Consider the following 12,082-nt stretch of genomic DNA (forward strand, 5'->3'; position numbering starts at 1 on the left):
TTCGTAATATACCCGAAAGTGTCAAAGTTATTTTCACCCAGTGCGTACTGATGTTATACTTACAAAATAAAATGTCCAAGATCATTTTACACAGATAGCAATTAAATCATTGCTCTCTCTGTATACTTAATTGTCAGTATAAAAGTATAATTATTGTCTTAATTGTCTTAATTATGTCTTGGTCCTGAGTTTTCAAACCCAAGGTTTTGAGTTTTGGTTTTCTTTTTTATTTATTTTGGGGGTTTTGTGGATTCTTACTTTATATTCTTTGACTTATGATTATTGATTACTGATTATTGTAGCTGTACCACTGTCTCTTCACCAGCGGCTACCTCACCAGTAGTCACTTAAAGTCGCCGAATGCTATTGACTTACTGTGATGTCTGCTCACCACATTACTATGAATCGCTTCCATTGGAGCTTAAGTTTAGCTTTTGTATTTCCTGTCTTAATTTCTTAGTCATTGTCTCCTATGTCTTGCCTCGACTTTTACCTCCTCTTTGTTTATTCCTTAAATTGTGTTCATCTGTTACCACTTACCCAGTTGGCCTCATGTGCGTAAATGTGCATCTTTTTGTCTCCCTGCATGCTACCTGTCTCTTGTTATAGTCAATTTGCCAGCTCTCCATGGACTTTTCTGGGTTTTTGCTGCAGCCTGTTTTTTTCTTTCTTTACATATATAAAAAGATGTACAAATGTCTTATCAGTTTCAAAATTGCTTCAAAATTACATGCGTGAAACCGGCTTCTTCCATGACAGGATTATATTGTGTGCAAGATTTTTATTTTTATTACAGCATGCTTTAAATAAGCCAATTTCATGATATGCCATGTCACTTAAACCAGGGAAGAAAATTAGCTGTCCTGTTGCATATTACTATTGTATACAAAATATTATCATATATACAAATGTCATACATTCTACCAAAATATAAAAGGTGTCTTTTTTAACAGACACAAAAATAAATCTGATAACACTGGAGCTTTTGCTGAATAACAGTTGAATTTGTAGCTAGAAGTCCAATAAAACATTGATGCTGTCATGTGTTTTTCCTCCCACAGACATCCCATCCTATTTTATAGTAGAGCAAGGACGATGATCTGGAATAACATCTGTTCACCACCTGTTCAGAAACGTGTTATTTCACTCAGCTGTTTGTTTTTCGACTGTGCTTAAATTTTCCTGCTCTGACTCCATGTTCTCATTTTAAAATAAGCTGCAGTACATGAAAACGTGACCTTTGATAAGTTCCAAAAGTGCTAACTCTGATTTGTCTGGCTCGAGCGTTTATGTTTATTTGCAGGTTATGTAATAACACTCTTGTTATAAGAAACAAAGGTCAACGTGGCAAAGTTTCCATAATCTTTTTCACATGCTTTTGTCTTTTTCTCCTCTGTTGATGACTCATTTGAAAACTCTGTGTCCTTAGCTTTCTGGCACAGGCTCTCACTCTTTCTTTCCATGTCTGTGCTGATCTGAGAAGGGGAGGCATGGGGAGTCGAGTGTTGGATTTGATTTCAACATTAAGTCTTTTAAACATAGTGGTTTTGATAATAGTTTGTAGTCTGCACCGGGGCGTTCTTCCAATAGGACAAGCCTAAAACACCTCATGTGTCCCTTTTGATGTGGAAAATATTGGCTCTACACTGAGCATGTCCTACATGACTAAGGCTACGTTCACACTGCAGGTCTTAATGCTCAATTCCGATTTTTTAATTAAATCCGATTTTTTTTGTCTGGTTGTTCACACTACAAATAAAATGTGACAGCAAACGCGCTCTAGTGTGAACGGTTCACGGCCCTCAAAGTGGCCCACATGCACAAAAGAAGACGTCACACTCAACGTGCTCTGTTTACGGAAGTAAAAATGGCGGCTACAGAGCTAGTAGGTGTTGTTGCAGCAGTCTATCAATTTCTGCACAGTCGTAACCGACAAATTATCGACAAATTAATTGGAGAAAGAAGGACACTGAGAAAAAAGAGAGCCCGTGCTTTAACAATGGCCTTGTTTGGAGCAGTGGCTGCTACCTCCGTGCAGAGGTATATATGGATGCTTTCTCGTTTGTCCTCTAAGGCGCTGATAATTGGCATCTGTCTTGTGTCAGTGACGTAAAAGACGGATTTAATGCGACATGACCATTCAAACAGCAGTCGCGTTCTAAAACATCAGATATGTATCGGTTTCAGTACCACATACGAAAGTGACCCAGATCGGATTTGAAAATATCGGATTTGTGCTGTTCAAACTGTTTTACCATGATCGGATATGGGTCGCATAGGGTCAAAAAAGTCGGATTTGATGCGTTTTCGCCTGCAGTGTGAACGTAGCCTAAGTTTCTCAACCTATCTCAAAGGGAGCGCCGAGCCATCCTTTCGAGGAGGCTCACATGCTGGAGATCTTTCCAGGAGAACCACATCCATAGCAAAGAGAAGTGATCCTGAAGCCACCAAAGCAGAACCCCTCCACCACTTCCTTCCAGTCACATCCCTCTAGGTGTCATTATTGCCCATGTGAGCACTGAAGTACCCCACCAGGACAATTGAATCCCCAGAGGCACCTTCAAGCACTCCACCCAGGGACTCCAATAAGACTGGGAACACTGAACTGTTGTTTTGCACATAAGCACAAACAACAGTCAGAACCCATTTCCCAACCCAAACGTGCAAGGAGGCAACATTTTCGTCCACTTGGGAAAAGTCTAAAGTGCAGTACAGGTACAGAACTGGGAGGATACAAGTATACCTCATTAAGTCTCCTGCTCATAATCAAGTGCAGCTCTGGAGTGGTATACAGTCCAGACGCACAACAGGAGACTGGTTTCAGAACCCAAGCTTTTTGTTGAGGCGAGTACAACTATATCACGCTGGTACTTCTCAACCTCAAACACTAGCTCAGGCTGCTTTCCCATGAGAGAATTGACATTCTATGTTACCAAAGCCAGATTTGTCGGGTTGACAGGACTTCTGCCCAAAACACTTTCCCATTCACAAAGTACAAACCCCTTACAGACCCTCCAGATGAGAGTTGACCCATGTTTTGCCTTTGGGCTAAGACCCAGCCACAAGGAGCTCTACTATGCACAGGGTGGGGCCCCAGTAACCCTATCCTAAGCAGAGTAGCCATATCCCATGATTTATCCTTCATCATACATTTTTTCCCCATGAATCTCTCTTAGTCTGGACTCAGGATCACTTCGCCTTGGGAGTCCCAATGGGGAAATGGCCCTGATAACATAGTTCCCACGCAAACCCCTCCACTATAATAAAGTAGTCATTCGTGGAGAGGTCCATGGGGAGATTGCCATTACAAATAAAAGTAATCTAATAGGTGTTTAGTTCCTTAGATAGCGCAAATAGAGCATTTGGCATGCTCTGGTCATAGCTGAGAAATTTTAGCATTAACAGAACAGGCGGTGGCAAGGAAATAATGGCAAATTAAGAGACAGCTGCTGATTCTTTGTTTAAAGGTGTGACAAATTACCTGCTAGATGCAGGTGCAAGCTGTGTTAAACTGTAACACCTATGTAAAGTAAGAAAAACCTGGACTTCCAACAAGACGTTTCTTTTAGGAGAAGCAATATTTTCTGTTGAACAGAATAAGTTTGTGCTTTATACCTTTGGAGAAGAAATTACAGCACATGACAGGATATGTAAATAACACATAAGCTCCTTAGTAAACATTTTAGAGCCAGTTGATGCAAATCCTCCCTCAATTTTGTAATTTTTTTTCCACTTGTTTGATCAGATATACAGGGTGGACAATGGTGTTAGTGTTATCCCAGAGGGAAAAAAGGAGAAAAAAATGGAGGTGGGGGGTACAAACCATAAAAATGTTGCTTTATTGTTTCCTTGTTAATTGAAATGTTAAATAGCAGATTGAGAGTTTTGGAGACAAAGTTATAGAGGCATGTTTAACATGGTTTGGACATGTGCAGAGGATGAATAGCGGATATATCCCAGGCATGAGGAAGGTAAACCTCAGAGATGGTTCATGGATGTAGTTAAGGAGGACATGCAGAGGATTGGAGTGACAGAAGAGGAATAGGATGAGATGAAGTAAATGATCCACTGCTGTGACCCTTAAAGGGAGCAGCTAAAAGAAGAAGAAGGAGATGAAATGTTAAGTAGTGTTAAACTATTACATCAGGACTGAACCTACTGCATCTTAATTAAAGCATAATGACTCATTTATTTGGATTTGTCAACATCAAATATTCTTGATTCAAGCGGACTTACTGCAACAACAGACAAAACGATTACTCAAACACCTCTGGCAACAACTACCGGCCACTAATGTGGACTAAGGCAGAGAGCCAAATATATCTGCAGTCAGATCAATTTATAACTTTGTGACTCTGGCAGACTTTATCATATGTGTGTCATTCTCACCCTATTTCAAAGGAGCTGAAATTCAGAGGTGTAAGCATAAGATTAAAAGCCTGTTTCCCCCAGTGGATGTCAAAAACATTTTGACTCCCCACCTTTCGTTTTTCTTCCTTTCACTGTCTCTCAGGCCTTGGATTTTAAAAGCCTCTGTTCTTTCACTCTGCGCTGCGCCCTTTTGCCCCCTATCAGAGCCAGAGAATATCCCACCCAAGGAGTTTTTATGTCAGCGCCACATATGGTATCAGTTTAGACAGTACTGTTCCAAATCACACACCTTTAGACAAACTTTCACTGTCAGTATCACATAAGCTTGCGTGTCTTCCAATACACGCACATTTCAGGGAGCAGTAAACTGTAACACTAGTTGCTTAAGCCCAGCTGAACAATCATGTCAGTTGCCTGCCTATACCATCTGATGCTACCTAAGTTTAAAAAAAAAAATTAACTTCAAATCTGTCTCTGATGCTGTGACTTTTGGATGGTAGGGTGAGTATTTGGCATAAATAACATGAAAACATGAATCCAACCTGCCTTGGATCAGCATTTCAAGCTGCTCATGGTGTGTTGGCGTGGGGGATAATTCCTTGATACAGGTACCAAATCAACACCATGGCTTATTTGAACATTCTTTCTGACCATAACGATCCCTGTATGAGTTCACTCATCATCTCAGACTGGTTTCTTGAACACTACAATGAGTCCACTGTACTTAAAGGGTCTCTGCGCTCATCAGATTTCAATCCAATGGAGCACCTTTAGGATTTGGTGAACTGGGGGATTTGTGTCATGGACACAATCTATAACAACTATGTGATGCTATCACGTCAATACCCAAATCTCTCAGAAATGTTTCGAGCATATTGTCGTGAAGGTAAAAGGGGTTCCAAAGCCGTCTTAGCAAGGTGTGCCTAATAAAGTTATTAGGTTCAATACAATATTTCTGTTTATTTCCCAGAGAAAGAGAAAAAACAAAACAACGGGCTAGAGTGGATCGCAGTCCTTAGAGTCCATTAAATTGTTCATCCCTGTATTTTTTTTCCTAGTACATATTTTGATGCGCTTTCACTAAGATATTCTGAGCTTTGCTGGGCACTGCGCCTGTGTTGTGAGTCACCTAATGATTCCAGCGTGGGCTGCAGGAAGAAAAAGCCACTTAAGTCTGTCCAAGTTTCCTAGTAAAAGTCAGTTATGATTGGGACCTATTAAGATTCCCAGCACTTCACGCTGTCAGAACAAGTGTTTTTCTCCGTGGCTGTGATCCTGCTTACATTGGGTTTTCAAAAATTCTTTTACAAAGGTATTATGAAGTTGGCAATATTTTCAATGAATGATCAATTTGGGTAGTGTAAAAGGATGAAAGCAGCAGTTGCTCCGAGTACTGCACACACACATAATTAGTTATTACCTGAGACAGGTGTCTCCTGGAACTTTTCCACAAAACACAAGCTGATGTGCTGTCGTTTCATGCTCCACAGGCCACAGGGAGAGAAAAGCGAGGTGGAATAATTACTCGGTGAAATCACTAGTATGTAACGAAGAACACAATACAAACAAAGGATGTGAGGAAATGCCACTCAGAGAAAAAAACATGTATGTAAAACATAGGATTACAGTTTTGCGTATAATTGAAACTGCATGAAAAACTCCGAATAGCCTCAAGACTGTCTAAATTGTAAATGATCTGTTTTCTACTAACCTAACTTGAAATACTTGAAAAAAAGCAGACTTATCATTATGCATGAACAAGTTAAATCCTAAACCTGTAATGAGCTTGCTGCATGAGTCACCATCCTGTCCTCATCAGCAATTAATTGTGCCAGCACTATATCACCTGTTATTACTGCCATTGATGGTGGAAGAGGTGCACCCACACTTTGCAAGCCTCATTGGATATATCTGTGCACTGATCGGGACCTTATTGGCTGAGTATGTGTGTCTGTCTGTGAAGCGTAGGAGGGACCCTGACACCCTCATACCACAGAGAATACTGCTCAGGAAGCACTAGAAAAGATAAACTGTCGACAGACAGGCACCTTCCCACCCACATAAATTTTGGCCTACCAGACAAAGAGGGACGTTTTATATGTCAGAGTGATTGTCGAGGGGGAGATTAACGGGGGCTAGTGGGTGGCATTAACTTTGTAATAGTCTACAGAATTAAGCTGGAAGGTGTTTAATCTAATTCTGTCTTATAACTATTGTGCTCCTGTTCCCATATGCAAAAAGTATGTGATAAATCCAGAAAAAAGACCTCTCTACAATTACAATATGTGTATAGTTCTTCATGAATATGCGCCAAATGTACACAAATCAGTAAAATCACATTAAACTAAACTGTAAGACAGCATTTTTTTAATGCAACAACAATTCAAGAATCACTAATTATTGTAGATAACACTTTAGAATAACCATCACTAATAAATCATTATGCGATACGTATGTGACAGCTGATTTACTGTGGACAAATCACAAAATGTCCTCACTAATTGGTCAATGTTTTATTTGTTGATCATTATTTTAATTCTTACAGTAAAATTGCTAACGCTTAAACGAACACAGTGCGGTGAATCAATAGTTATTATTTAGTCGTCATTATAAAATTGTAATTGATGCTTATGAAGCTTATTTTAATGAGTACATAAGTAGGTGGTATGACATACTTCACTAGATTGTGAGCCTGGAGACAGCAGCTTGTGTTCTGCTTCCATCACTATTTAATTTCACAAGTTTAGGTAAAAATCACTGTTAGTTTTGGATAAATATCATTTTTAGGGTTAAAATATCACAACTTGGGGAATGAAAGGTGTTGAATGTGTTACAGGATCAATGCTAAAGGAAACCATGTGCATATCTGTAACACTGAATTTAACAAAACGGTGGTATTTGACACCTTGGCAGTTAGAGCAGGCTTTTTGAACCTTTATTATATAGCATATTCTTTCAGCTGTGATACCATGCATAAAACTATAGATAATTCACAATAGAACTGTTTACACAAATGATAATGGAAATACACAAAAATGATAACATTAGAAAACATTTCTAAGCATCATGGCTAACAGTTACAAAGTGTTTTCCACAGACAAAAAGCAAAATAAGTCAGTCTTCTTACAGCTATACAAGACTTTATAATGTCGTGGACTTTATATTTCTTTATATTTGTACACAAACAAAGGGCTTAATTTAACAGCATAGATGTTACAGATTTGTTAGAGGTTTATAAAAGCTGGACGTTCCTTGGAATTCTGTTGTCTCTGTGGTTTAGTTCTCTTTCATGTGTCCCCTGAGACGTATCGATAATGTGGAGAGACAGGGGACTTGTGCGTTACTAATGACTGATGGATAGCCCTTGAAAAGGACACCACATTTACATGATGAACGATTCAGGCGAATGATTGAGTGTGACATAGAAGGCCCCTTGCTGCTAAACGCAATCCTCTTCTTATCTCCTGAGCTGAAATCAGGGCTCTAAATCACGAAAATCTGCATAAGCAAGCTTTTTTATTCCTAATATTGTCACAGTTACTTATTGTTGCATTTACTTTTTGTAAATATTAGACATGCAACCCTTGCCTCTCTGGACAGCTGACAACTAGCCGGCTAAACAACAAGTGATAATAAGCTAACATTATGTCAGCTAATGTTAGGTTAAGGTGTCCTAAACATTTCCCTATGATGTACAGTTTGATTAAAATATCACATGGCATGAGAGTGACTCAAAGTTAGATCCACTTCCAAGAAAGTTTCATTAATGCTAGCTGACAGCTGCTAATGGTAGCAAAAACAGCAGCGGGTTCTGACAGAAAAGTTCAGGATATCCTAAACAGGTCACCTCAGTATCACTGTCATCAGACAGAAGTACTTGTTGCAAATTCCATTCACAAACTTTTGTGAGTAATAGATGTTGACAGCCTGCACACATTACAGATGAATGGCGACCAGAGTTGCTTATCTTACTGTGGCTACTGTAGCAAGGGGTAAGAAAACTTGAATTGATAGGGGTAAGAAAATAGAATTCAGTTGACTGTAATCTGCAATCTACTGACTTTAAGCTGTGAAATTTTATACACTGTACATTTAAGATATAACACATGTGCCCTTGTGTTTACAGAGTGATGTGAAACACTGGTCATGTACATGATGTTAGCAGTGGTAAACAGCATATGATGCATTGTGTTTCCCTTTAGACCGCGGCTACTGTGACTGTGGAGTGTGCGAGTGTGATGAAGGTTGGTTCGGTGATGCCTGCCAGTTTCAGGAAGAGTGTACCCTATCCGGCAAGGAGAGCAGAGAGCTTTGCAAAAACCAACAGGGGGTGGTCTGCTCCAACAGAGGTACAGCTATTGTACAAACACACGCACAATGAGTCAGTTACATGTAGATATATAACATAAATTTTGAAGCAAACACTTATCAAAGCGTTGCACCCTCACATATTACCAACAGCAATTTTTAAGACAATTCGGCATGCTCTGCTAATATTTTAATAATATCTGCCTAAACATAGCCTAGTACCAAGCCATTAATAGACAGAGTGAGGGGGTAATCAGTTTGACACATCGAATTTTTTATTACAAAGCGATAAGCAAATACTTAAAAAATAATAATTCAAAACTTTTTTTAATAATCTACCAGTTTATATGAATTTTTCTGTGATAACAATTTACTACAAGCAAAAACACAAACAAGGCGTTAACATAATAAACGCATTAATTGCAATTAATCACTCGCTCGTTTTCATGTCTTTGTGGGGACATTTAATTGACATAATGCTTTCCCTAGCCGTTTGCCCTAACCCTAATGAATGCCTTGAATGCCTAATCCTAACCGTAACCTAATTGTAATCCTGACACTAAAACCTCATTTTGAGTCTGAAAAGTGCCTCTAAGTGCATTACGAGAAAAAGTTAATGTTGTGGGGACCGGGATTTTGTCCCCATAAGGGCTGTTGGTCCCCACAAGCACAGTAAACTTCCAACTTTTAGTCCCCACAAAGATATATAAACACAGTCACACATACACACATGAGTTTAAACAAAAATCACACCTACACATACAAATATATGTAAATACCAGAAGACATTTTGAATTAACAATAGTCTAAGTAAATACTGATAATTCAGTTTGACTTTAAATTAAATAACACAAGACAAAGTACTTTTGATTCACACAGTCTGTGTGACTAACATAGTATTATGCACTGACACGCTGAAGGCACACACTGTGAGGTGAGTCCGACAGCCAGTCCTTCATCTGCTTGGCCGTAACCTCACTAGCGTGCAATGACTCCAGCTAAATGAAGGCTACAGATATTTTTATGTGTCTATGAATTTGAGTATGCATTCATGTTTGTTGGTGTAGTGAATGTATATGTGAGTGTGTGTATTGTACCGTATGTGGCCTGCATAGAAATGCAAATGTATTCACAGCATGAGGCTGTCTAGCCTTCTGCTTCTTTAGCACATAATTACAAAAAGGAACGGCGCGAGTGACTGCACGCACACACAGTCAGACAACAATCTAGAACTATTGATGTACAGACAGTGCTTCCAGTTAACAGCGCTAGATTCTAGGTGTTGAATTGCTCTTTATTGAAATCTGACATTTTCCAACAAACTGTGTCTAAAGTTTGTGTTTCCCATAGGAACCTGCCACTGCGGTAGCTGCATGTGTGACAATGAAGACAAGAGAGGCATGGTAACAGGACGTTTCTGTGAGTGTGATGACAGCGAGTGCCTGGATGAGGAAACTGGAGAGATTTGCGGAGGTGTGCCCTGCATTTGCTGACAAAGCCCTTTACTCTTCCCCTAAACATAGAATGCATCTTTGTATAACCAATGCTGGATTTGGTACAAACTACTGTAATACATATTGTGTTTTACCGTGATAAAAGAATAGAAATGCATTACCTTTGCTCATTTGGTTTCCATAAAAATACTCATGTATTAACACTACACAATTACAACTTACATATGCTGCTTTTGACACTGTTTTTTTTTTAATGCTCACTTTTTTTTTTTAAAGGAAAAAGTATTGTTTAGATTACCAAAAACATGACTTAATCACCAGGACAGTAATGACCATTTGTCAAAATAAATTTTAGAGGAAATCTCATCAGCTGTTCCACTGTGATCTGCTTCCAGGGCATGGCCAATGTTACTGTGGAAACTGTTACTGTGCTGCTGGTTGGCATGGAGACAAATGTGAGTTCCAGTGTGACATGAGCCCATGGGAAAGCAGGCAGAGATGCACATCTCCAGATGGCAAAATCTGCAGCAACAGAGGTCTGTTTACCTGGGACATCATGTTGATTTTTGTTTTTTATATTTATTAAGCTGTTATTAACTGTATTATCATAATATACACAGGTCATATACACAGTTATACATAAGAAATATAAACATACATATGTTTGCTGTCGCTGATTAGAAAGCCACAAAATGCTGGACTGAAGAGTATTATGCTGGTTACATTTTCAGATCACGCACCAAGGACAGAATTCTGTCTTTATTCTCAAAATTCAGAAACAAAAATCAGAAGTCAGAAATTCTCAGAATTCAGAGAATAAATTCAGAATTGTAATCTTGTGATCATAACTTTCTCATACCAAGTCATCCAAGCCATGCAGCAACATGTCTATCTTGTCAATGGGATCATCATGGTTGAAGTTTGGTCCATTTTCGGTGTCTTGGTTCTGACATTTGATGATATTTTTCTCTGTTTATCAGGAACCCTCAAGATGAACTTTGGAGAATTTATATTAGTCTAATTATAGCTCTGTAGCTCACCACCAGGTGGCACATAATGATATGTCAGCGATTTCACTGGCCCCTACAAATGTCTCAGCTGTTCTGCTCTCCATCGCTATAACAGAGCTGTACAATGTTGTTTTTTAGAAATACCTAAACAAGGTATTTCAGGTATATCATCTTTAAATAGAAACTCGCAAGCTAACGTTCTTGTAACTTTACTCCACCAAACCTTGGGGCTCTTTTTTCATGGATGTCTGGATGTTAAACATTTCTGTAAGACCTGAATAGCCACACTGATCATTTTATTGGGGCTTAAAGAATTTAGATCTACCACTACTTCAGTTTGTTTTATTTTTGAAAACTAAGGAGCAGTTCAACCCATAATTGGCTAATTTCACAAGACTTAACAAGCAGATAACTAGAGCCTTCGAATGGTAAGTAAAGATCTCTGTTCACTCCAGTGGACCATTTTTGTTACAGCAATGACAGATCATGGATCCTCTGAATAGTTTTGGGATGTTAGCAACATGTGCCTGTCGCGTCATCAGAAATAGCAGTGTAGAAGTTTGGAATTCATTTTTAAAGGTAAGATACTTAAAAAAACAAGACTCTATGTTGCTGGCATGCATAAATCAAATTACATCGAGCAATAAACCATGTTATTATCATTATTATCCAATTAAACATGTTAAATGATGCCAGATTAAGCTAGCAAGCATGTAATATTAACCAGGAACCAGGATGTTATTTCAATCAACATTATGACTTTTTGTTTTAATGGCTTCAAAGTGTGAGTTTTCTAGCTAAATATAACATTATACTGTTTGGTCTAATTAAATAAATATATCCACTGTGGGTATAACCTACTATGGTAAAACAGTAACTGTACAACAATCAGCGAAACAGCTATTTTTGTGATATATTGCTATAAAGAGGCAGAGAACA

The 12,082-nt window shown here is 38.7% G+C and overlaps 1 protein-coding gene across 1 annotated transcript in view; it reads left to right on the forward strand.

Annotated features, from left to right (window-relative positions):
* itgbl1 (integrin, beta-like 1) overlaps positions 1 to 12,082 on the forward strand; it is a 49,773-nt gene that overhangs the window by 6,824 nt on the left and 30,867 nt on the right. Inside the window, exons 3-5 of the mRNA XM_039600511.1 lie at positions 8,574 to 8,720; positions 10,030 to 10,152; positions 10,529 to 10,669. Of these exons, the coding sequence (XP_039456445.1) occupies positions 8,574 to 8,720; positions 10,030 to 10,152; positions 10,529 to 10,669 (411 nt within the window). The remainder of the gene's footprint in view (positions 1 to 8,573; positions 8,721 to 10,029; positions 10,153 to 10,528; positions 10,670 to 12,082) is intronic.

This window comes from Oreochromis aureus, linkage group 16 (genome assembly GCF_013358895.1).
Source record: "Oreochromis aureus strain Israel breed Guangdong linkage group 16, ZZ_aureus, whole genome shotgun sequence".
Lineage (NCBI taxonomy): Eukaryota > Metazoa > Chordata > Actinopteri > Cichliformes > Cichlidae > Oreochromis > Oreochromis aureus.